Raw genomic sequence first — 26,620 nt, 5'->3', positions numbered from 1 at the left:
CTCAACGTGACCTACACACACACAAATTATAAATACTGAAGTATCTTGAAAGATTATAAATGAACTATTAGTAGTTGAAATAATTCTCAAATAAGTTAAATTAAAAAAAAAAATTTCTAGAGAAACGTCAAACCGATTTCCTGCTGCTTACCTTTTCTGCTGATTGGGCTGTACCAAAAAAGATGGGAATGAAAGCTAACCAAATGATGCACGTGGTGTACATGGTAAATCCAATAGGTTTGGCTTCATTGAACGTCTCTGGGACCCCTCTGGTTTTAATGGCATAAACAGTACAAGTGACCATCAGGAGGATACTGTATCCTAGCGAACAAATGAGTGACAGATCTGAAATGTCACACTTGAGCACTCCCCTAGCGTTCTCGGGATCCAGTGTTCGCTGTTCTCCATAGTCAATGATGGTGTGGGGGGGATCCACGACAAACCACACAAACACTCCAAGGAGCTGTACGGATATGAGGCTGAAGGTGATCACGAGCTGGGATGCTGGGCTGATAAACTTAGGTGCTGTGACAGATTTCTTCCCTTGCTCGAATATTCGGTGGATACGGTTTGTTTTGGTCAAAAGCGCTGCATAGCTGAAACACATACCAAGTCCCAGAAAGATCCGTCGGAAGGAGCAGATGATTGTGTCAGGTGCGGCAATCATCAAAAAGGTGATCGAGTAACAGAGAAAAATCCCCGTTAGGAGCACATAACTAAGTTCCCGCCCAGAAGCTCTCACAATTGGTGTATCATTATAGCGGACAAAGGTCACAATCACAAAGGTGGTGGCAATGATTCCCAATATTGCTATGAACACAGGTACCACGGCCCAGGGTGAATGCCACTCCAACTTGATGATGGGGATCCTCTGGCAGCCTGTGCGGTTGATGTTTGGTCTCTGATCCAAAGGGCAGAGTTCACAGGACAGTTCATCCACCTGGTAGTTGTAACCCTCACAGCGTTCACAGTGCCAGCAGCAGGGGACCCCTTTCACGGTTTTCTTCCTCTCCCCAGGCTTGCATGGCAGGCTGCAGACAGATGCTGGGTGTGTGTGCTCTCCATTAGCCCACTGCATGTCTTCCACCTGTGGGCATAAAAAATTAATGAGCCTTCCATTTTTCTCCATTTATAATATCCTAATCCCAGCCACAGGTTTGTAATAAATCACTGAATGCTGACGGTACAAATACAGTTTACCATAATAAGAGTCCTGTTTCTTTCCATGATATTGACTTTATAAAAGTGTTAAATGATTGGGTCCAATCAATCATTTGCATCATCAACTAGATCGGATCATTACTTTCCACTTACCTCTCCGTGGCTGACCACTATGATATTAAAGAAAGATTTATTGGCCCAAACAATTTTAATATGAAAGCTTTAAAAATTAAATAAGAGGGATAAAACCAAAATAAAACAAAAAAAATCCCATAGAAAGATATTTTAAATCAAATCACAAATACAAACGTCAAAATATTTCAAATCCTGGATTAAGACACTAAGCAAAGCATTATCAACAATGATTCCTGTGTTTCTAAAATAGGGAAATTCAGAGGATATCCTGTTGATCTTGATAGGAAACGGCAGGAGTTAAGGCTGGAGTTAATCTCTGACTTCTTCTTTGCTCTTGAATATGACAATATTTGCAAGCTAGCCATGTACTGAAATATACATCTTGGATAAAGAAGCTAAAAAAAAATAATGTTTACTACTAAACGCTTGCAATCTTAAAGGGGGCAAAAGCAATGAAATTAGTACCAAATGAAGTTATGAACTGGGAATAGAAAAGTCATGCAGAGAGGTGAACGCAAGAGGTCAAAGGTGAAAGCGGCGGGATTTGTAAGTCTTGAAGGAGCACGCAGAAACACACAAAATTTAATTCACCAAGGTCAACTTCATTGACAGTCTACAAGAAGAATTAGTATACCCCATAGTCGTCATCTTCTCAGATGCCCCCCTCACCCCCCTCAATTCCCTCTCCTTGAATTTGAGCACTCATGCGCTTTATTCTCACACTGAAACAAGTGATCTCTTTAAACAGTGCTGTGTTCAAGGGATGATAACCATGGCTCCCGAGGCTCGGCCATAAAAGTCGCCTTTAACCTCTGCTTCGTCTTCTCTTGTGCCACCCATGCTCAGGGAAGCACCAGCAAGGGGTCCTGAAAGTTCTCAAGCAGTTTGAGGTACAGTTTGCAGTTCTTTTGCAGCGACATGAAGCAGTTTGCCATGTTCTAGAAAGCAACCGCTTGGCTTCAGCTCTAGCTTACATCTTGACTTGTGGAAATCACTAAACCTGAACATCCCAGCTAGGCTCTTCCTGAATTCTCATGTTTAAAAGTTATGTAAGGTAATAAATATTTATTGTTTCTATGGATATATATATATCCATAATATAACACACACATATAATATGTGTTGACAACGTTTACCCACGTCACACTTGTCACACTTTCTTGCCTCTCTCTCTCTCTGATCCTCCTTGTCCCAACTATCCCATCTTCTACTTTCAAAGCTTTTGGTTGGTTAGGAAATCCCTTAAGTTTAGTTATAATTACTTAGTGATAAGCCTATGAATTTTGGAGCTATTTTTGCACAGCAATAAAAAAAAAAAAAAAAAAAAAAAAAAAAAAAAAAAAAAAAAAAAAAAAAAAAAAAACCTAATGCAGCTCAAATTAAATTTTCCCAGTCTGTGGCCACCATAACTCTAACATCAGCCTGGTGTTGCATAGAGAGGGTAAACCCAGTAACAGCAGTCCTGTATCTTAAAGTCACCAAGTATGCAACTTCAGTCTCACTCCCCTGTGGCTTTTAAGGTTGCCTCCCTCTGAGGGCCAGGTGATTGAGGCTATTATTATCCAAAATGAATTAGAATAATCTTCTTCATTAAATATTCTTAGAATACTTGAGACCAGGACTTGCAGTCCCTAGTCTCTAAACCCAGCACTTGCTGGAGATACCTGAATACTCAAGGTGGAGTAAAGAATTTAAATGTCTTTATTTCAAACAGCCTCTCTTCAGAAAGTGATGTTTCTTCAAGTGTCCTAAGGTCACAATAAACTATCAGAGCCATCCTGTCTGCTTCCCATGAAGTAAGACTCACTCTATTAATTCTCTATTAAGTTTTAATGATGTAAAAGAGATATTTGTTTACTTGGAAGATTTCAGTAAGACAGAAGGACTTTGGATTAAAAGCATGTAGAAAGAACCTTCTCAAAAATATTGAAATATGAAATAGTCTATTTAGTGGGTGAAATATTTCTTTTAGATCATCATAGACTCATGATAATGTGCATTTGATGGGAACATTTTAAAGACAGTTATTATAAACCCAAATAGCAGTATGTCTAAGGCTTCTAGAGATTTATCATAGTTGAATGGAAAAAAAATTAAATTAAAGATAATGAAAGAATCTCAGAAGCATTAAACTTTACTATTAACAAGAAACAAGATGGTCATCTATCACCTTATGTTTGTTAGGTTAGCTCTCAACACACTTTGATTTATTTCAAAGGATAAAAGATGTGCTCACAAAAATTTTGGCTAAAATTGGCCCTAAAATTTTATTTAGGTTGAAAATATTTTTTTCTAAGCTTTATATGAAATGAACCAATAAAAAATATTTTCTGTAAATAATCAATAAAATTTAAAGATTATTGACTATAGCAGTGCATACTGGCTCATAACTGCAATCTCAAAATGGGAGAATCTGAGGTAGGCAGATTGCCATGAGTGTCAAGTCAGCCTGGATAAATGGTGAACATTACTAGACTAGCCAGGACTACAGAGTGAGACTTTGTCTCAAACAAACAACAAATAAACAAACTAGCGACAACAACTGTCCTGGACAGGCATGAGCACTGGTGAAACAGTGTCAGGAACATCATGACAATGACCCACCACACTCTGTTTAGACTTAAGTCTATTATCATAAGATAAAACCCATTATTGGCATCATTGTTGTGCTAAGACTTATGACTTGACAGGTTATGGGCACTAGTAGAAAAATAACTCAAATTATTTGGGTAAATAGATAGTGTTAAACCAACTCCTAATGACTTATTTATTATTGTATCTATAGATTAATGTATCTTTAAACTCTTTGACAAAATCTAGCATATCATCATGATAAAGGTCCTAAATTATAATACAGAAAGGAATAGACCTAAAAGTAATAAAGGCTATATAGGTCAGAACAATAGCCAACATCATCCTAATTTAGTAAAACTCGAAGTAATCCTATTAAAATCAAGATAAAGAAAGGGTTACCTACCATCCCCATCCTTTTTTAAACTTATAGGTTATAAGTCCTTACTAGATCAGTAATGCAAGAGAAGGAGCTTAAGAGGTACAACTAGGAAAAAAAGTCAAATTATTGTTTGCAGATGATATACTATTACATATAAGAGATCCTTATAAGAGATCCATATAAGAGATCCTTATATTACATATAATAGATCCTACCAGCAAACTTCTAGAAATGAACAATATGTTCAGTAAAGTGTCAGGATTAGTATACAGTTTCTGTATACTAATAAGAAGCATGTTGAAAACATCACTATATACACAATTACATATATAATAGCCTCAAAAATTTATAGGAATAAATTTAAGGAGGTAAAAAAAATACACTATAACCTAAAATTTAAATCTCTGAAGAAAAAAATTGAAGTAGATACTAGAACAAATTGTGGTTTTCAATATATTTTAAGAAACTAAACTAAACAAAAAACACAGGAGGCTCTAGAGATATGATTCAGTTAGAGAATACTGACAGAGTACCTGAGTTGGGTTCTCAGTATCCACATGGGAATTCTCAAATAACTGTAACTCTAGTTTCAGAGATTATGATTCCCTCTTCTGCCCCTCTGAGCATGGAAAACATGTGGTACACAGACAAACCTGCATTTAAAACACTAATATACATAAAATAAACCTGAATAATATTTGTTTAAAAGACAATTGAAAATGAAAAGGAGAATGATTTTATTTATTAAATATTTTATTTAATATTTTGTTGTAATATTAAAATAAAAATGCTTAGAAATAAGCCTAGATAAGACAGGATGGGGTTTATTCATCAAAACTATAAAACATTATTAAAAATAAGATGAAATCCATTTAAAGAAATCCCATTTTCATAGAAAATACTACCTACTATTAGTAAGATGATAAAACCTCAAATTTATCTACAGACTAAAAACAATGCTTGTTGAAATTTCAGGTGGAATCCTTTGCAGAAATTGATAAATGAGTCTCTAATTTCACATTAAGGGATCTAGGAAAAACAAAAATGATTTTGAAAATGACAAACAAAGCCGGCACTAACACTAATTTTTAAAAATATTTATCTTTATGCATTTTAGCTGTATATGTACATGTGCACCATGGGCATTCCTGGTGCAAGCAGATGCCAGGAAATGGCATTGGATCCTCTGTAGATGGAGTTACAACAGTTGTGAGCTGCCACATAGGCACTGAGAAGAGACTACAAATTCTCTAGAAGGGCAGAAAGTGCTCTTAACCACCGAGTCATCTATTCATCGCATGAAAACTGGTTTTAAATTTTATTCTCAAAGACATATAATACTTGCATAAAGATAAACAACATAGTAGAAAAGAAATTTAGAAAATAAATACATGGATGTATAGCCAATTAATTTTTAAAAATGTTAAGACTAATGGGCATTTACATTCTAATGAGTAAGACCCTGTACACACTAATTAAAGATGCTCACCCATATTTGGCTCAGATGTAACTCAGTCTTTCCCTTTTGAGTAAGTTCTGTGTTTCACATCATCATAGTAATCTGAATGGTGGTACAGACATGAAGTACATTTTTTTTTTTTTTTTTTTTTTTTTTTTTTTTTGTTTTTTTTTTTTGTTTTTGTTTTTTCGAGACAGGGTTTCTCTGTGTAGCCCTGGCTGTCCTGGAACTCACTTTGTAGACCAGGCTGGCCTCGAACTCAGAAATCCTCCTGCCTCTGCTCCCAAGTGCTGGGATTAAAGGCATGCGCCACCACCGCCCGGCTTGAAGTACATTCAATACAACAAAAATAAATAGTCATAGTAGTCACTTACTCTCACATCTAATATTTGATCAATCACTAACTTACATAACCATGTGTAACCTTGATCTTGGGTGCCACCAAGGTAATGGAAAGCCATTATGTGTCAAACTACCTTAGTACTTATAACATTCTTACATAGAATTATAATGGCATCTAATTATATATTAATTTTGTTGGGTTTAATTTATATAAAGTAGTGTGTTTTTAAAATTGTAGGTTATAACCTGGGAATAATTTAAAAGATTTATTTAATGTACACCTTTTCCTCACTAGAGATTATGGTTCAGTATGTCTAGAAAGGGACACTAAGTCCTTTTTAAAAGTCCTCCTTAGTTTTAGTGTTTTTGCACAATAATTATGAGCAGAAGCTTGCTGAACATTCATTTAAATTGCATTTTCCTCAGGACAATATGGACCAATTATCTACTATTGTATTACACACTGTAATATGGTGACTAATAACTAAAAGTAATCAGTGAATATCTGTTGAATGAATAAAAAAGGAACGAAGGAGCAAGAATGAGCAGTGATGGTCTCTAATGGGAGGGTAGTATGGAAGGATAATTGGTTTTGAAAAGCAAGTCATGATTTGGTTCATGAATTTAGGAGTCAAAATAGCCTAGAGTTATGAAAACTAAGGCTACAACACCAACAATTGGGGCAATAAATATTTATAATGAGATTTTCACCCTCAGAAATGGTAGAAAATGGAATCCTGAACACAGTAGAACACAATATATTCTGAAAGATGAGTAAAAAAAAGTGGCAAAAGGTGTGAACCAATGGAAAGGGGTAAAATCCAACTTGAAGCCCAAGAAACCAAGTGGATTCCTAACATTACAGAAGTAGAAGTGGCCAGTGGTACACAGAGATAATCACATTTTATAATGAAAGTAATTGAAAACTTCCCCTAATTTTTTTCATGAGACAAAATTTAGTTTCTCTGTGAAATTTCTCTCATCATTCTATTCTACACAAGTAGACATCCCACTGTATTGTATTAATCTCCAGATAATACATCTTTTATACTCATTGGATTAATACTGAGGTTATATTGTGTTTATGCTTTATCAGTGGAGAGTAAGTTGATCTAGTGATGAGACACAAAAATCACTGTGTTTTAGTTAATGTAGGCTCAACAGAAACTGATGCTTGAAAATTGCATCCACAGGTGAATAATCAGAATGTATCCTGAAATGTAGTTATAAACAGATGCATACTATATCTGTAACTCTTGTGTTTGGTATTTTGAGTTCTCTGACTTTGAACAAGAGACATGTTCTTTCCTACATCTGCTTAGTAATAAGAATGTTCTTTTTTCCTTCAAAAACTTTTATATTGTATTACTTAAAATGAATTTTAAATTAAAATATATTTTGATCATATTTCCAATGCCTGCAAATCATTTCAGATCATCTCCTCTTCCCTATTCACTCAACTTTAAATTCTGTCTCAAGGAAAAAAATTAATATAACAACAACAACCAAAAAAAAAAAAAACCCAAACTAAGAAAACAAAATAAAACACCACCTCCCAAACAAACAAACACACAAACAAAAACCACACCAAATTGTAAACAAATAAAAATACACACACAAAAACACAACACACAGACAATAACTGAGGAATCCATTATGTGTTGATCAAATATGCTTGAACATATCTGCAATGTAGTGCTTGATATATACTCACTGTCACTCAGAACTATTTTCCCTCACCCAGAGGTATAAATGATAGTTAAGTTGTTAACTTTTACTCTAGTGGTTTTGTTTTCATTCATTCATTCATTCATTCATTCATTTAAAAAATACAACAAAATAAAATAGAAGACACTACAGAAACAATCACATTTTAGTTGAAAAAACAAACCAAACCTACAGAAGAAATAGATCCCCAGAGAAGGCACAAAGATTAGACCTACTATAAGAAATACCATAAAAACATTAACTAGAAGTCATAATATAAGCACAGAGGACCTGGTGCAGACCTATATAGACCCTGTGCATGCTCTTTTAGTCTCTGTGAGCTCATAGGAAGTTTCTCATGTTGGTATCGTAACTGGAACATTTCATCAACTGTTTCAAAGCAACTAATTTTGAAGAGAATAGTCATCTGCTTTGTATGTTGAAGTTATATTAGAAAATCTAACAAGGTCTTCAAAATGTTTTCTGGATGAAATCGAACGCAAATTCTTCAATATAGTTCTGAGGGGAAGCTCAGAAAGAAACCCGCATTCTATCTGTAATTAGATTTTGTTTTGTTTTGTATTTGTCAAAAAAACAAAAACAAAAACAAAAAAAAAACCATGAACAGTAACAAGCCAAAGATCATTGTCTCTGCTTTTCATCAAGGTCTACAATGTTTTGCTTTTATCTTTCTATGGTCTATGTTCTGCCTGCTGTTTTTCAGAAATTGCCATATGGTTGCCTATATTTACTTCTAGTTCTATATATAGGAAGAAAAAAATCTAGCTTTTGAGCTTGAACATGGAGACACAAGGTCCAGCTTATGAGTGTTGGATTCTATATAGTGGAATGCGTAGGTTAGTGATGAGTGCAGGAAACAAATTTGCAATATACTTGCCAACTGGAAAGTATACAGTAAGCCTATAATAGAGAGCCTCTTCTAAGCACTGTGCAGGGGAAGATCCCCAAGTGGCAGGCTATATTTGCCACAATAATATCAAGACAGAAACTTAGTTATAAATTCATGCTCATTCCACTTGAGTACCATGGAGTGATAATTTTTAATAACAAGCCATTGAGGTTTAATTGTTTTTACTATGTATATATACTATTACATATACTTCATGATTACAATTGGAGTTTCAAGTCTTTCTTTTAGTAATGTTTTTATGTGGGAATAATTTATCTAAATATTTTCTATAAAAATTAATACTTTAGTTTCTCAGGATGGTTGAGTACATTTACTTATAACTTTAAAAGTATTTACTTCATTTCTATTTTGAACTTAAATTCAGCTAAATATTAAAATACAATTTAAATGTCATGTATGAATAATTCTATTAAACATATGGTGTCAGTGTTTCATGGAAGCTAAGTTCAGTTAAATGGGTCTTTCATTACTAATTAGAAGTAAAAGTCAATAATGTGAAAGTCAACTTAAGACCAAAACACACTGATGGAAATTCTTTGAACTTTCAAAAGAGTCTATTTAATTATGCATATATCTTACATTTTCTGACATAACTTAATTCTCAGTTCATGCAAATACTAATGTAGCTCATTGCAAAATGTTCTGAGTTTATTTAAACAACATATTAAATAATTTGCTAATTAAAATTCTTTCCCATTCAATCTTAGCTCATATAATTTCATGGATATATAGTTCAGCCTATAGAGGATGCTTGGAAGTCAATGCTTTCAGAATATTAAGAAACTCATGTAGAGTCTTGTAGTTCAGTGGTTAAAAGCACTTGCTGCTCTTGAAGAGGACCCAGGTTCAGTTTAGAAACCCCAACCTCCACATAATGGAGACTTCATCTGTAACTCCAACTCCAGTATTGGAGTCCATCCAATAGTTCAGACCACTCAGCCACCTCCACTAGTACACAATTCACACACACACACACACACACACACACACATACATTAAAATAAATCTCAATTAATAAATAGAAAGGTGTACAGATGGATTTGGAATGCACACATTCAGTAGCACGATACTTTGTAACACAAAACCTGCAAGGTGTAAAGGCAACAAGAACAGTAATTGTAATGGTAGATAACATTTAAGGAGGGCCTACTATAAAGTCATATTCTAAGTCTGAGCACTGAAATTTTTACCAATCCTGAGTCAGCATTTCTTCCCCAAATTTTTTAAGGAGGACAAGACTGAAGATAATATTACTTATACCACACTGCTATTTAACGAGGATGAGTAGATTCAAGCGCAAGCCTCACAATCAATAATGTTCTTTTGCCTCTCTACATGGTTCTCAGGTCAGTGAAGGACACATAGTAGACAGCTAAAAGCTCATGAAAACTGGATATATCAAGAACATACAGAGTTGCAAGTAAAGGAGACAGAAAACAGAGAATTTGGCACACAGCTCTAAAATCATAGCCTAGGTGAAGAAAGTCTTACAAGGACACTAAATTTACAGGGGATAGAAAAGGAAGGGATCAATATATCTTACACTATTATTGAACGTTTAGGGGTGTTTGTTGGTTTGTTTGTTTTTGAGTGTGGCATGCTATTATTTGTATCTCATGTGTCTTCCAAGGTCAGTATAGTAAATGTTTAGTTCCCAGTATGGCTTTTTTGAGAAAGCATGAAAACCTTAGCGATGAGGCCTATTTGAATATGTCTAGTCACTGAATGTTGTGCCTTCTAGAGTTACTATGGATCCTCATCTTTCTTGCACCCTGACTGTGAAGATGAACACTTTGCTCTTACATGCATGTTCTGCCATTGCCATGGGAAAACCCTTGTAGCTAAAACCAATGGCTTCAGTTCATCCTGGGCAAAACCCATTTTGTTTATAAATTGAGTATCGTGTGCCTCTATTATAGTGGTGGGATTCTAACACAAGGTACTTTATGTGATTATAAAAAACATTGTAGTTGGGGATCACTACATCCTTCTGATTTCCCTCCACTCACCACCACAACAATGAAAAGATCATTCTGCTTAGAAGAGATCTAACTATGTCTTTTTATGTAAGAGTACCACAGAGGTTTATACTATCCACTAAGCATATTTCATTGAAAATAGTTTTAATTGGTACAATTCCTAAAAGTGAAGTAAAGGTTTGTTGGACACCTGTCACAGTTGGAACTGGAGTATTAGTATTATCAGCCTAAAGCATTCCTATCCAGCAGATTGAATAATTAAAATTTATGTATGTGTAGATTGGATATCAGGTATTTTCTAATGAAACAACAGAAACAAAAATATTTTTGTATCAAGAGATACATAAGGAATTATTTTTTACTAATGGGCATCTAAGGGTCCTCTGGCATTGGAAGAATGTTCTTGATATAAACAGATGTGAAGTAAATAGGAGGAAGTTAGAGAAAGTAGAGAGTACACAGAGAAGAAACCATGTAAGGTTTTAAATGACTTCAGAGATGTCCTTCTGTTTATATATACAGAGATGTTCTTCTGTTTATATATACATATTATATATACATATAGATATGTATATATACATACATGTATATATATACATATTATATATACATATATACATATATATGTGTACATATACATATATATGTATATATGTATGTATACATGTGTATATGTGTATATATACATATAAATACATATATATAATGTATATGTGTATATATACACATACATATACATATATATATATATATTGTATGGGTGTGGGTGTGCATGTGTGTACACATACAAATTTGTGTTTGTATATTTGGAGATCAGAGAAAAAGTTGAAGAAGTCAGTTTTCTTTTAAGTATATTTTGCTGAACCGCCTTGTTGCTCACAAAGATGTCTTAGAGTGTATGCATGAAATAATAAAACATTGTTTTCTAAAATAGTATTCAAAGAGCATTAAGGATCTTATAACTTATAATCATTATAGTTAATAATACATTAGTTATAGTTGAATTGATTATTATTACTTTAGTTTATAATAAATTATATTTTAGATAGTATTACTCATTATAATCTCCCAAAAGGAAATATATATAAAAAATAGGAGGTAAAATTGAAGTAGGTTACTGAAAATTAGAGTAAAAAGGAGGGCAAAAAGTGAGAAGCCAGGTGATAACAGAGGTAAGGAAGAATCCAAGAGTCCCAAGATTTACGTAATCATCATCTAAGAAAAATGAAAAGAGCAGAGAATATTAGACAAAAAAAATTGAGATGATCAGGCAAAGTAAAGGAACATGAAATTTTATATTTAATGGTTTTGCTGAGATTCCCAGACAATATATAAACATATGCAAACATTAGGACATATCTTGTTAAGATTCCAAAACTCTGGGAGTGAGCAGATCTTAAATGATTTGAGAGATTTTGCCACCCTGTGCTTCTCTGCCCCACCAATGAGTTTGCACAGTATGTTCTATTTGAAAACTGAGATTCAGAACATAATGTAGTATCTATTCATTCTAAAGTAAATTATTTCTAACCTTGATTTTGGCTGCTTATACTTAAGCATAATAATACTGCATCAAGGATAATGAGAGGCATTTTTATATTTTTATATATTCACATACTCAAAAACAAAACAAAAACACAACAACAACAAACTAAAAAATACTTGCAATTTTTGTCCAACAAAACCAATGATGGATGTGATTTTCAAGAAACAGAAAGGAAGATTGCTTAGATTTACCCCTAGTGGCATAAAAGGAAAATCCAACTGTGCTCTCCCCTGAGGGGTGCTAGTTTAGCAGTCATGTTAGAGTAGAATATCACAGTACTTAAAATTGTTAAACAGCCAGCTGTCCTCTGAGAAACTATGAAGTTAATTATGCCATATAAAAACATTATTAAAAAACAAAACAAATAAATTCTTAAACTGATGGTTATTAGCTACAGGGACAACAAAAATTTCTAGGAAATCAAACAATTAAAATTTACATGAGAAAACAATTTTTAACAGAAATTAAATGACCAGGTTAATGTAATTGAGATGTGCATGTATATTGGAAGTATCAATGATAAGGGGAGAAGAAGGAGAGAACCAAATATTTCACACAAGACATTAATAAACACTGATACCACAGAAAAAAAATCAAAGCAGAAAATAAATTAAGTTTCCTATTCAGAAACAACTTATAAAATGTATCAAGAAAGCCACTTGTTTAAATAGCTGAAAGTAGTATTTCTCAACATCTGAAAATAGAAACATGAATAAATATAGACATATTTAGAACAAAAATATCATTGGCTGGCATGATCCAAATATGCCTTATTAAATAGCTAGCATGTATACAAATTTAAATATTTTTACAAATTTGGTTGAATATCATTATCACAAAAGCCAATAGAAAAAGAAGATTATAAGACATCAGGTTTAGAGTCATAAAATGGCATGTCAAAAATAAATACTGAACAGTTAAGTAAAATATACAGTTCACAAAAAACAAGCTATTGTTGAGAGCCCAATTTATACAGCTCAAAATATAGAGAAAAAGTGCATAATATTGAAAAAAATGGACAAGAGACAAAGGCACCTTAAAATATGGAGGCCAACATTGCTAGAGATAAAATATAAAGTAAATTATATAAAAAGACAACAAAGAAAATAAGGGCATAGGGAAAGAATTATTTCCAGAACACTGTTTAAGTAGAGAGATTTCAAGGTAACAGATAATAAATGGAAGAGCTTGATCTTAAATATAATAAGCTTGTCTTGTAGGACTTTATAAATTGAAAATAATCCCAGTAAAATTTTACTTTGGTTTTTAATAAAGAACTTGTTTAGAAAAAATAAAACTACCAAGTTATTTTCCTTATTTAGGAACTAGGGAAAAAAATGACTTATCTGTAAATACTCTAGAAAACATAACATATAAAAGTCATTATATTGAAAAAATACCAGAATAGCCAAGGTAGCTTGCTGGACGTTAAAGTAAACTTGAAAATTCAAGTCATAACACATAAGATGACTCTGATCCTCAAAGACTCCAAAAGTCTCAAATAATATAAGCAAATCTAGTTACAAAACTGGATACAACTACGAAAATGTAGTTTAAAATAATATATTAGTATGAACCAGTAAATAAAATTATAATAGCAAGGATATAATCCTCCATGACTCAATGAAAATTTAACTTGTATTTCCTTTTATGGGTGAGAAAGCACATAAGTAACTGTCAGAAAAAAAATGATAAATTGACAAATCAAATGTTTGCATAATAATGTACTAAAAATATGAATTATAAAGATTTTTAAAAATAGACTAAAAAGAAATCTTGTTTAGCCCATGTTGTGATGACAGTTTTTAGTAAAACTAAGAATAAATGGATGACATAAACATAAAACACAACTGTTTCGAAATAAGTAACTCCCTTCCTCAAATCTGGTTAAAACTGCAACTATGACCATTTAGAAATACAATGTAACAAAAACACTGCAAATGAAGCACATGAAATATAGACAGACATATCTGCATTTAGAATACAAATTTCTATTCATCAATGTGTGTATTTTAACCTAGAAAAGATGAAATTTAAATGAACTTACTTAGCATTCAATTCTAGGATAAATCAAGGATATTATTATAAACCACTATGGTAAGAAGAAGGAGGGGGCAGGACCTTCTTTTGCCTGGGAATTCTGTCATGGTTCCCTCTTGCCCTCCTCTGCCCATAAGTGACCTGGGAAAATGCTAGTGTATGTACCACATGGAAGGATAACTGAATGAGTTACCCCATGATGCAGAGTTTAAGAATGGTAGTTCTTTAAAAGTCAGGTAGAATTCTACCATGAGTCCATCTAGACCTGGACAACTTATTCTGGAGAATTTTATCAGTTTCAATGTCTCCCTTTGCTTTGGGTCATGTTGGGTTTTGATCTCTTCTAAATTTAACTTTACTAGTTTTGTTGGCTTGAAGAGACTTATCCATTTCTTAGGAATGATATAATTTAATCTATAAGAATTAATATAATCTAAACTAAATAATATCCCTTGTAATATTCTGCATTTCTTTGGTGTTTGATGTAATGTCATGCTACTCATTTTGAATCTGTTTGGGTCCCCTGTTCTTGCTTTTGTTTAACTGGGCTAAGGGATTTTAAATTTTATTTATCTCCACAAACAAGAAGATCTTAGATTCATTTACTCTTGATATTATTTCCTTTGCTTCTATTTCATTAATTTCTGCCTTGATTTTTTTATTACTTATAGTCATATTCTGGGTTTTGTTTGTTTTTTTTCCAAATTACTGAGCTGCATCATTAAGTTATTCATTTCTGCTCTTTCTGATTTTAATATCAATATTTGGGCTTATAAGCTTTCTCTCTTTGAACTACTTCTAATGTATACTGGAGATTTTGATGTGGTTTCCTTTTCATTTACTTCCAGGAAATGTTTTTATTTCTTTCCTTATATCTCCTTTGACCCATCCATTACTCAGAAACGAGTTGTTTAATATCCATGAGTTTATACATTTACAAATTTGTGCAGCCACTATGGCAAAAATTATATAGAATCCTTAAAATTCTAAAAATACCTAAAGACACTGAAAATATAATTAACCCTATGATTCAGATATACCACTCTTGGCATAGTTCCAATTGACTGAATAGAATACCAGACATATACTTGATCAGCAATGTTCATAGCCAGCCACCCAGTTCACAATAACTACGAAATGGAAACAACATAACTGTTATTTACAAATGAATGGATAATAAAAATATGTTACATATGTACAACAAATTACAGTTTAGTTGCGAACAAAAAAATTCTGATAAATAGGTGGGCTTAGGAAAGATTAGACTGAATGGTGTATCCAAGGTCCAGAAAGATCAGCAGAACCCACAAGATCCCTTTCATCTGTGGTTCCTCACTCCAAATACACAAATACATGTGTAGCCACTACTCATCAAAAAAAGCCTTTCTTTACTGTAAAAGAGACTATTATATAAAACCACAACTGCACACAATGCAGAGATGAACAGATCTTGAAGAATCAGTTCAAAAAGACAAGTCATAGATCTATGAACGTCATAGCTCCTACATTGATGCATCAAGGAATATCAAAAAGGAAGAGGCAGAAAGACAATAAAGTACAGGAATACTAGAATTCTGCTGAATAACAGTCTTTTACAGAAATGGCTGCCTAATAACCACTCATGTCTACCTATTCAATATATTACTCAAAGTCCTAGCTACAGCAATTAGACGACAAAAGATCAAAGGGATACAAATTAGAAAGGAAGAAGTCAAAATATTACTATTTGCAGATGATACTATAATATACTTAAGTGACCCCAAAAACTTCCACCAGAGAACTCCTAAACCTGATAAGCAACTTTAGCAAAGTGGCTAGATAGAAAATTAATTCACTGGATACAAATCAGTAGCCTTCCTCTATGCAAAAGATAAACAGGCTGAGAAAGAAATTAGGGAAAATGACATCCTTCATAATAGTCACAAATAATATAAAATACCTTGGTATGAATCTAACCAAGAAAGTAAAAGATCTATATGATAAGAACTTCAAGTCTCTGAAGAAAGAAATCAAAAATCTCAGAGGTCGGAAAATTCTCCCATGCTCATGGATTGGCAGGATTAATATAGTGAAAATGGCCATCTTGGCGAAAACAATCTACAGATTCAATACAATCCCCATCAAAATTCCAGCTCAATTCTTCATAGAGATAGAAAGAGCAATTTGCAAATACATTTGGAATGAGAAAAAAAATCCAAGATAGCGGAAACTATTCTCAACAATAAAAGAACATCTCGGGGAATCACCATCCCTGACCTCAAGCTGTAGTACAGAGCAATAGTGATAAAAACTGCATGGTATTGGTACAGAGATAGGTAAGAAGATCAATGGAATAGAATCGAAGACCCAGACGTGAGGCACAAATTCACTAGAAATGTAAAACTATTCACCTAAGAGTTAAAGTTCTATTATTGTTTTTTAACGTGAGTGAGTGATTGGCGCTGAGATGAGTCATGTGACTCCAGCAAGGGAACTTTAAACAAAGAAACTGCTTGCAGGCTGGTCCCCTGCTGAGAAAAATTGCAGGATGCTCTAGTCAAGAGAGCCAAATGAACAAGCCTCAGTTTGGGGACAGATACTGATTTAACTGTGAATTTACAATGTAGGGATTATTTGCTTTTAAAAAGTATTTATAAAAAGATCTGTTTAAATTATTACGTGGGGAATCAAGCCCGCAATTCGGAACTCAGAGGTGCTGTTTCCTAAATATGGCACTCAAAACCATTGGATTCATGTTAGTTCTAAAATTTACAGGCTCAATCTTGTTTAGGAAATAAAAAAGAGTGAGAGGCAGAGAGATTTTGGGGCTACTTGACAAGAATCTGGGCCAAAGACAAAGAAATGGGCTGCTTGGCAGGAATATGACATTGGCCAAGGACAAGGAAGTAGGCTTCAGACAGGAATCTGACAATAGACTAGAACAAAGAAGTAATTTCAGGCAGAAATCTAAATCTTAGGCTAGAACAAAGAAGTAGGCTTCAGACATGAAAATGTATTTGGGCTAGGACAAGGAAGTTGGCTCAGATATTTTGGTCACCCTGATAAGCCCTTAGAAACAGTGATCACATGAGTGATCATGGAACTTTGTTTGATAATAAACTTTGTTTATTGCCTTACTTGTTCTTTGACTACTCGTGTTATTGTCTTGCTTCTTCCTTGACTATTTGAATCTACTGTATTGGTAGTTCCTCAACCTAGAACTGACCTTAATACTTGTATGTAATTAAAATGGTATAAAAGCAAAAAGGATGAAGGGGAATCGGATTAGGATTTCTAAGGAGGGGTAATGGGGAAAGGGGATGGCATCTGAAATGAAAGTAAATAAAATATCCAATAAAAAAAGAAAAAAAGAAGAAATGGCTGCCTAAATAAGATTAAAACAATGGCATTGTCAATGGACATTATAACACAGAAAGGAAAAATATTTCATAAGGTCCCACATCTACACAAAGAACTATAGCAACTAATGGTTGCCAAGAAGAGAATTAGCCTCTCACAGGGACAAACTCCTTGGTTGGTTATTCAGTGCAGAAGTTTTATCTCTGCAACCAACAGTGAAAAAGGACTCAGGAGATTCCATTTACACACACACACACACACACACACACACACAGACACACACCAAAAACAGCAATAACCAATAAATAAAAGTCTAAGAACTTGAGAATACAACAGAGACATAGTAGATTAGAGAGACAGTTTCTGTAAGGGGCTAGAGAGAGAACAGAGAGAAAGAAAAGTGATCCAAGTGTATTTCAAATAAAAATATTTAAATATGTATTCAGTCTATGTTCCAGGCAATAACTCTCACCTACACTCATGTAAAACAACCCTAATTATAGTAGGTGGGTCACAAAGACAAAAGGTCATAGAAGTAGAAGGACTTTATGGGAAGTAAAAGTGTTTTAGTGGAAGAGGAATAATAAAGGCAATGGGGTAAATCCCACTAAAATTCAAAGACACACAAATATATGAAAATATTTGTGAATATATATGTGTGAATATATATGTGTGAATATATATGTGTGTATATGTATGAAATGGTACATAATAAATTGATATAATAAATTAAAATAATACATTATATTGACTAATCACTGGGACTATAGCAATTTATACTTGATTTTTAATTTCTGAAATAAATTTTATATCATATATCAGCCACCATATATTACTATTTTCTTCATTAGTCATCCATGGTTCTGTGCCGCCATCCAAAACCACTCAGTAAACTGCCAGCTCTTGAAAACTATTTTAAAAAATACATTTTTCTGTTTTTTTCTCTTATACTACATCTTTTCTAATGGAAATTAGGACAAGACTTAAAAAATACTCCAGACATATAGCAGGATGTACAGGATAAGGCCAGTTCCTGAGTGATGGAGGCAAAAAGTTCTTGAGTTTGTGATCAACCTAAGAAACACCAAAAATCTGGTGTCAAGATGACAACAACAACAGAATACTCAAACATTATTTTGCTTTTTAAATTTACTCATTGAAATTTGCCTCAAGTTCTAATTGATTATGAAAAAACTAAAAATTGTTAATACTTCAAACTCTTGGAAATTTTGCCCCACCTACCTTATGAGTATTATAAAAATATATGTCCTTCAAGACTTGCTTGTTAACTTAATTTTGATCTGTATTTAAATATCCTACAGAAATTTCTGCCTTCTTTCTGTGACTACTCTTTTGTTACTTTTATCTAGAAGATTTTCTCATTATTATTTGCCAAAATACTATTTCTTCAAGAATGATGTTTAAATGTCTCCCTATAAATCTGTTCCCTGATCATGTAAATCATAAGTAATCTCTCCCTTCTCACCTCATCCATTTCCTCTGACTAATTTGTGTAAAATTTCATTATGTTCTAATGTTATAATTAACTACCTTATTAGCCTTTAAATCTGTTCTTAGTTAGAGATAATGCATAATATGTGCCTAAAATATACCTTATACTTTAGATCCATATTGCATTACTTAACCTAGCATTACATGAAGCAGGTGCTAATGATATTTTTAATGTACAATCACAAGCTAATGTAAGCTAATTCTCAACATTGGGAAATAATAGCAAAATGCAATAAGGCAAATATGCACTTTCACCTTTTGTGCATTTTTGTGATGTGCACTTTTGAGAGTTATACAAAGCACAATAACACTCTAAAGCCAATTCTGCACATGTTCTCTTCATTACAAATGATTTCACTGATTAAACCTCTAGATAACCTCAGTCAGAAATGTGAATTATAAGAGGTAATGACAAGATCTCTTCACACTTATGGTGGGTTAGGTGTTGCTCACAACATTTTTTCTAGTTGCATGTATTGAAAATGGTTGTATATGTTGCTGTTTGGATTTATCTTTAAATGTGAAGTTTTATCTTGCTATTTTTGTCGTTATAGTTTTTTCCCCTCTAATAAGCAAACCACCACTTTGACTTGAGCACCATGAAAATCTCTTTCTTCAAATTAATATTTGAGTTAGAATGAGATAGTAGTTACTACCAATCCCTGCTCCTTACATGCTGATACATACAAACATTGTAGCTGCTGCTGTTCTTCCTCAAATAATGTTTCTTTGCATTTGACATAGAATCTACTGAATATCCTAGGATGGTCTGGAATCTGTCATTCTCCTGCATCCATATTCTGAGCGTTCAAATTAGAGATATGTACCAGCATATCTATGCCTAAAATAATCATAAGCTTTTACCTTCTGTAATTATGATAAAAACTTACTATGATAAAAATATATATACAATAGATAGTTGTGAAGCATCCATAATTAATGTTATAATTATGAACATGACAGGTTCTATGTGCTATATTCTTTTTTATTATTTTAATTAAATACAAAAAACTTATCTAAAACGTCATTTTTTTATTTTAAATATGAAGAATAGAATGCTAAAGTATCTCTGTTACCTAAAGTTCTCTAAGAGATTTTATTGTGTTTGACATAGGTGTTCTGAAAATGAATTTGTCATATGAATAAATGAAGCCAAATGGGATGCTTTGATTTATCTGGACTAGAATATGGCTTTAGCTACAAAGCATGGCATGAACTCTATACAACTAATCCAGCCAAGTGATCTAAACTCACTCACTGAACTCCTAGCGGTTAAGCCAACCAAACCGATCGCTTGTGAAATATGTGACTACATTGCATTTAAGCCCTTTGTCCTAAGGCACCCAAAGATTAATTACATGATGATGATTGTATCAGGAGCATACACAAATACCAAATAAAGTAACAAAATAAACTACAAATATATGGAGAAATGAAGTCAATATTCTTATCAATTAAATTTAAAACTCATGTGGATCCAAGATGAAAATAGATGCCTTTGAATAACCAGTATCAGAGGAAATGTTCTAGTTCCCACCAAGCCTCATAAGAAGTTATAGAGCTTCTCCCTTCTCTCATAACTCACGATACTCATTTGGTATATTCTAATGGCTAAAGTTGTCTTCAAAGTTGATACTTGTTTTTCAGCCTCCTGGGGTCTAGAAGTACAAATGGTACCATCACACTGAGAATTTATCATCACACTCATTTGTGGAGGTTTTATTTGTTATTTTATTTTTAAATTTCAAATCTTAGCTTTTGCATGTGCCTATGTGATAATTCCTCAATATTTGACAAGGTGTCAAAAGTGACAAAAAATTATCATATACTACTTGCATTTAACTTTCAAGGAATTAAAAGTGTACAACATCAACAAAAAAGAAACACCCGATTAGTGTTCAGAGAGTAAAGAACTGGAATATGTTGTACTGATCAGAACTTTCTAAAAGCATTTTTGATTCAGTATGATGAAATAGAAAGGTGCATATCCATAATCAGTAACTGTGTGAAGACAGGCAGAGTTTATCTGTCTTGAATTTTAACCAGTAGAAGCCAAAATGCAAAAATAATGGTGGGGAACAAATAAATAAGCAAGTAAAAAATAAGGGCCATGAAGGATATGTGAAGAATCTTAACAAAACTTAGTTACTGATGTTTAAAGTGAAAATCTAATAGAAAGCATGGTTAACTAAAGTTACTCTATACCTGATTTTAGAAGCATTTTGCTTTTGCTTTCAGTGTTATTTTCATTTATGCTATTGTCTAGGACACTACAGCTCATAATTTTGTTTAAAATATGTTTAAAGTATCATGGGGATAATATCTGTCTGCTTGGCAAATCATAGAACAGATGCAAAAAGACTCAAAAAAGCTGATATTGAACTTTCAATTGGTGAGGCAAAGAGCCCTCTTATTTCCAGAAAAATATCACTGGCATGATTAATGTGTTGTCTACAACTCAAAATGAAGGGAGGAAAGTGGTGAGAATAAAAATTGTGATCTCCAAACCAGGAAAACACTTTAGGACAAAGCAAACACAAAGAACATAAATGACAGCATTAGGAGCAGACACAGGACTGGAGCAAGACACTTGCAATTTTTCTTTTTGATGGAGTCATGGGAAGTTTAATCTAATCCATGTGAATACAGAAGAGTAAGGCACAATTATAGCCTGATCCCATGCCAAGTTAGACTGCCAGCACAGTGTCCCCACATGTCCCCACATGGACTTGAAGAAGTGAATGAAAAACAAATAAATTTCTCAGGCTGAGAGATTAGCTCGGTAGTCTTAGCTAAGAGCTAGGTAGACTCCAAGAGACCTGGCTAAAATTATACAGCTTTGCAAATTAGGCCATGCAAGAAATGACTATGACTCCCTGCCTTGTTACACAAATAATTGTTTACAGAACTATTAGTTATTAGAAATTGCCAATTACTCCAAACATTAAAATCTACTGTACTTTTTGTATTTTTCCATATTCTTAATTGTTCAAAGTACTAAAGAATTCTATATAATTATAATTGTTCTTAAATTGTTTTAATTATCATCAGTCATTGCATTCATTTAAGTACTACTTTATTCCCAGTGATTTTTGACAATTCAAATTATTAAATAAAAATGCTACTAGCATTTTGTTACTGGTGTTTAACTTTTATAGCATTGTTTAATTCTTACATTTATTTGTTTCTTTGCATAGATGCAAATCTCCAAGTATTTTATTCTTCCACGAATAAGTGTAAATATGAATTTGCTTAGATAAATTATATATTAAATATTGCATTTTACATTCTTCATTTAAAATGTGGTAATGACTATGAAAAATAACTAGACTTTCTGTAATAAATGAGACAAAAAATTCTTAACAGTCAGAACCCCAAATAAAGTAACATGGTCATGACAACAACCATCAAAAAATGGAGCTGAAAAGTAAGGATAGCTGCATCTTAAACATTCCAAAAATACAACTTTGAGGGTGGGGATTCTCATTCTTTGTCCCTGAAATAAATACTTCTGGTGTCAGGCGCACAAGTTACAAAAATTATACTCCATTGTTTAAAGTTCCTGAATGAGAGACAAAGCACTTTGTATCCATGAAATAAATGGACTCATGAGAAGAGATGCAGGTTTGAATAATTTCAATTTCCAAGCAAGGGAAGCAGCTTCAACTACGTATTGTTTTGTGTTTTTCAGACATACACTTATATCAGAAAAGTTCAGACCATGGCTCAGGGTTGCCAGTGAAGCCATAGTTACAAGGCACTTCTCTTGCAAGAGAGAAATATAGAAAAAGAGTGTCCGTGCTTATAAAATATAAGTGTTACTTAGAAAAATTTCCTTTCTTACATAGGGAGTGTCAATCATAAGTAAAATGTTTTTTAAAAGGCTGTAAACAAAAGACTATAAATACAGTTTTGCCATAAGACAAAATTTTTCCTCTAAAGTAAACATTAGTTCTGTTCTTTTGTCTTTTGTCTTACTTTTTAAATCAAACATAAATGTCAAAATTTCGTGATTACTATCTTCAGGTTTAAAAACAAACAAACAAAGAAACAAAAAAAAAACCCTTAAAGTTCTGGGAAAATTATGAATGTAATAAAATGTATTGCCCATAAAACAAACAAACGAAACAACAAAGCACCCCCAAACCATAGGTTTTGACCTAGAAAACTACCAGCCAAACATAGACAGCTCCTCTTTCTTGTCTACCTAATAGACTCTGGCAAACACAGTAGGTCTCAGTTAGGTCTGTTTGGTCACTACCTCCTTGTGATGTCATTTCTAAAATGACAGTGTTGAAATCCTAGGACAGAGGCATGTATAGCTCTGTTGGGATGAAATGTAATAGTGTCAAACGCAGCACAACAGTGGAAGTGAATAATATGGAAAATAAAACAGTTACATCTCATCATGAACTCATTCCTTTAAAGATGCTAAGTTTATAATATAATTATTGTTATATTTTGTAAAATATAATATATTTATTTCATATAATAATAAATAAGTTGTTATCTGTTATTATGATGAATTATTTAGTAGTAGTGGTAGTGGTAGTAATAGTAGTGGTAGTGTGTCTTTGTGTGTGCACATGCATATGTGGGGATATGGTCGGGCATGCGTGCCATAGTGCATACACTGAAGTTTGAAGACACTCTATGGAGTCAGTTCCCTTCTTCTGGGTTTAAATAGTTTTGCAAGAAGAACAAGGGTTAGTCACCAGGTGTGCATGGAAGCATCTTCACCTGCTGAGCCATTTTCTCAGCCCATAATTTCATCTTGGATGCTTCTTACTCTCCTATATACTTTTCTCATGCATCAGTAGAAAGCTTTTATTGCTCCTCCTGTTTTCATCTTCAAGATTACAATTATTTCTTCCTTTCCATGTGTAACAGAACCACAAGTAGCAACTCTAAGAATATCTAGAAAATCACTTCTGTGATTTTGTTAACATTTTCATTTGTAAAACTCAGGGCAGATGAAACATTAACTATGAAGTTAGCTAACAGCAATACAACAGCTTCTAGTCTAAAAGTAGCTTTAAGTTTTCTCAGTAAAGACTCTTGGTCCTCCTCTGCCCTGCATTTGCATGTATGATAGGATGGATACTATTGACTCTCAACTTGAAAAGATCTAGAATCATCTAGGATAAAATTTTCTAGAAATAGCTGAGGATTATTTTGATTGCATCAGCTTTTGCTCACACTTTTAAGGGATTATTTTAATTAAACTAATTGAGTTGACAAAATGCACATTGAAAGTAGGATGCCCTAGCCACAGGTTTTGTATTCTGGACTGCATAAGACAGAAAGCTAGATAATCAGGCTCACCCATTGCTTTCTTCTTCATGACTGTGACCATAATGTGACCAAGAATGACAAGCTCCTGCTGTCTTGATATCCTGCTATGGTAACACAGACTGTGAGCCAAAAGAAAAGAGTCCTCCCTTAAATTGCTTTTTCTAGCTATCTTACCTCAGCAACCTGTGGAATAATTAAGTGAGAATATTGTTACCAGGAATGGGGTGTTATGACAAACCTGGAAATGTGATTACTGGACTTCGGGAATGATTCAGGAAGAATGTGAAACGTTTTAGAACTTTGAGCTAGAAAAGCTTTAGAAACCCACCTGCTGAATCCCCATATGTTATCCTGCAAACATAATATTTCATGTAAGTATTATTGAAAATTGACTTGGTTCCTATGTAGAACACTGGTCATATACTATAAACTCCATAATTAGAAAGCAAGAACGGGTAAGGAATCAGGAGTTCAAGAATTAAAATGGAGTGATAGCCATAATCAGTAATAAGACAGATCAATCTAAGGTGTCCTTCCATTCATTTTGCTAGAGCATCTAAATTGCACTAATTATATGCACAAGGCAATGTGTTGTAATTCCCACACTGGGGGAAGAGCAGCAGGGACTCTTCAATTTTAACAACAAGTCTTGGTACCTGATCACAATTACTTTCTTACTAGTTAATTCCTGATCAGATCACATAGTTTTCTGATGCTGTAGTTTTTTCTAAAACACCACAGAAATGGCTTAACTGCACTAACAAGGGGAAGTCTCCTTCAAATCCGAACTAAAAATTTCTCAATTGATTCTGCAAGTTGTCCCACCTGTGTAAACACATTTGCGTGTAAATTGGAATGTACAGAAGCTCACAAAGTAGGAATACAAATCATTACTGTAAATTGGAACTGGAATCTTCAATCTTATTTCTCTGCTGTGCAGGCTCAGGGAAAGAGGAGTGACTGTCCTGCCTCTTCGAACGGTAAATGTCTCTATTTGCAACTGCATGTGTCCTGGTCTCTCCTGGAAATGTTCCTTCATCACTCTCCTGACCTGAATAGAAGCATCTGTGATTGTGTCAACAGACATGACCAGTTGATGATCTGAGAAAGCTGGAGCAACAAGCACATTGCCACTTGAAATGTAACCCTAAAATGGAGAGCTGTATTGTCAGCACGGAGGCAGCTCTATTCTTCAGCGGCAGCCCCTGCATCCCGCACTACCTTCCCTCCAGTTTTAAAAGGCTTGGCAGAGCTTATATAAAGACAATTAAAATGTTTTCCAAAACACATTATTTTTTTTGTCTGTATTCGTTGTTACATTAAATCTGATTTTTAATTGAAAGCCATGTTAACATCAGGGTTTCTAATTATAGCTAATTGCAATGTTTCATGTGATTAAAAAAATGAAAAATATCATTATTTAATGCAAAGAAAGGGAGAGAGAAAATTACATAAAATTACCATATTTCCGAAGTTGGAAATTCTAGAATTTTTTTTTTCATTACATTGTGAGATTTTAAGCAGCTCGGGAAAGTGCTTTCAACCAGCCTTCTATTGTTACTATTGAATCAGTCAATAAATAAATGGAAACTTCTGCATAGAAATGAAATGAACCAGAGAAATGGCAAAGAGTACAATATGCAACAGCAAAGTAATAGCACTGATAGGATTTGCTGGTCGAAATACACATTTCCTCAGCAAGAACACAGAGTGATAAGTATATACCCCAATACAATAAATATGTTAGCTTTGAGAACAAGTTTCTCAAAGACCAAAGACATTATAAAGCAGCCCTGAATTCCAGCTCTAGACGTGACTGTGAAGCACTGCACAAGATTAAATAATTTAGGGATTGATAATACTTAGAAATATGAACAGGATAGCATTACTACTTAACAAAAAAGTAAGCACAAATTTATCTGTTGGATTACAGAAAGGTCAATAAAGTAGATCTATAACTGAAATTTTTATTTTTAGCTGTCTAAACTTACTTATTTCCAGCATTGTTTGCTTAATTTCAGTTTACTGTAAAATATATATAGAAAAAGAAAAGAACAAAAAGAAAAAGTCAGTAAGCTTTGTACTTAAAGTTATTTATATTATATATGACTTTGATAGTCACCTTTTTCCTTTCTATATCAGAAATGCCACAAAAGCTATGGAACCTTCCAGTTATCCAACACCTTAAATGTATGTAGAATGGCTGTCTATGAGTGCACAT

At 33.4% G+C, this 26,620-nt stretch overlaps 1 protein-coding gene across 4 annotated transcripts in view; it reads right to left on the bottom strand.

Annotated features, from left to right (window-relative positions):
- The window catches only part of Grm8 (glutamate metabotropic receptor 8), a 789,897-nt gene that overhangs the window by 77,345 nt on the left and 685,932 nt on the right, over positions 1 to 26,620 (bottom strand). For all 4 annotated transcript variants that reach the window (XM_076913634.1, XM_076913635.1, XM_034519393.2 and 1 more), the window contains exon 9: positions 152 to 1,087. In XM_076913634.1, the coding sequence (XP_076769749.1) occupies positions 152 to 1,087 (936 nt within the window). The remainder of the gene's footprint in view (positions 1 to 151; positions 1,088 to 26,620) is intronic.

The sequence above is a fragment of the Arvicanthis niloticus genome, chromosome 15 (genome assembly GCF_011762505.2).
Source record: "Arvicanthis niloticus isolate mArvNil1 chromosome 15, mArvNil1.pat.X, whole genome shotgun sequence".
NCBI lineage: Eukaryota > Metazoa > Chordata > Mammalia > Rodentia > Muridae > Arvicanthis > Arvicanthis niloticus.
Note: the sequence above shows the minus strand (reverse complement) of the source record. Positions and strands in the feature narration are given on the sequence as shown.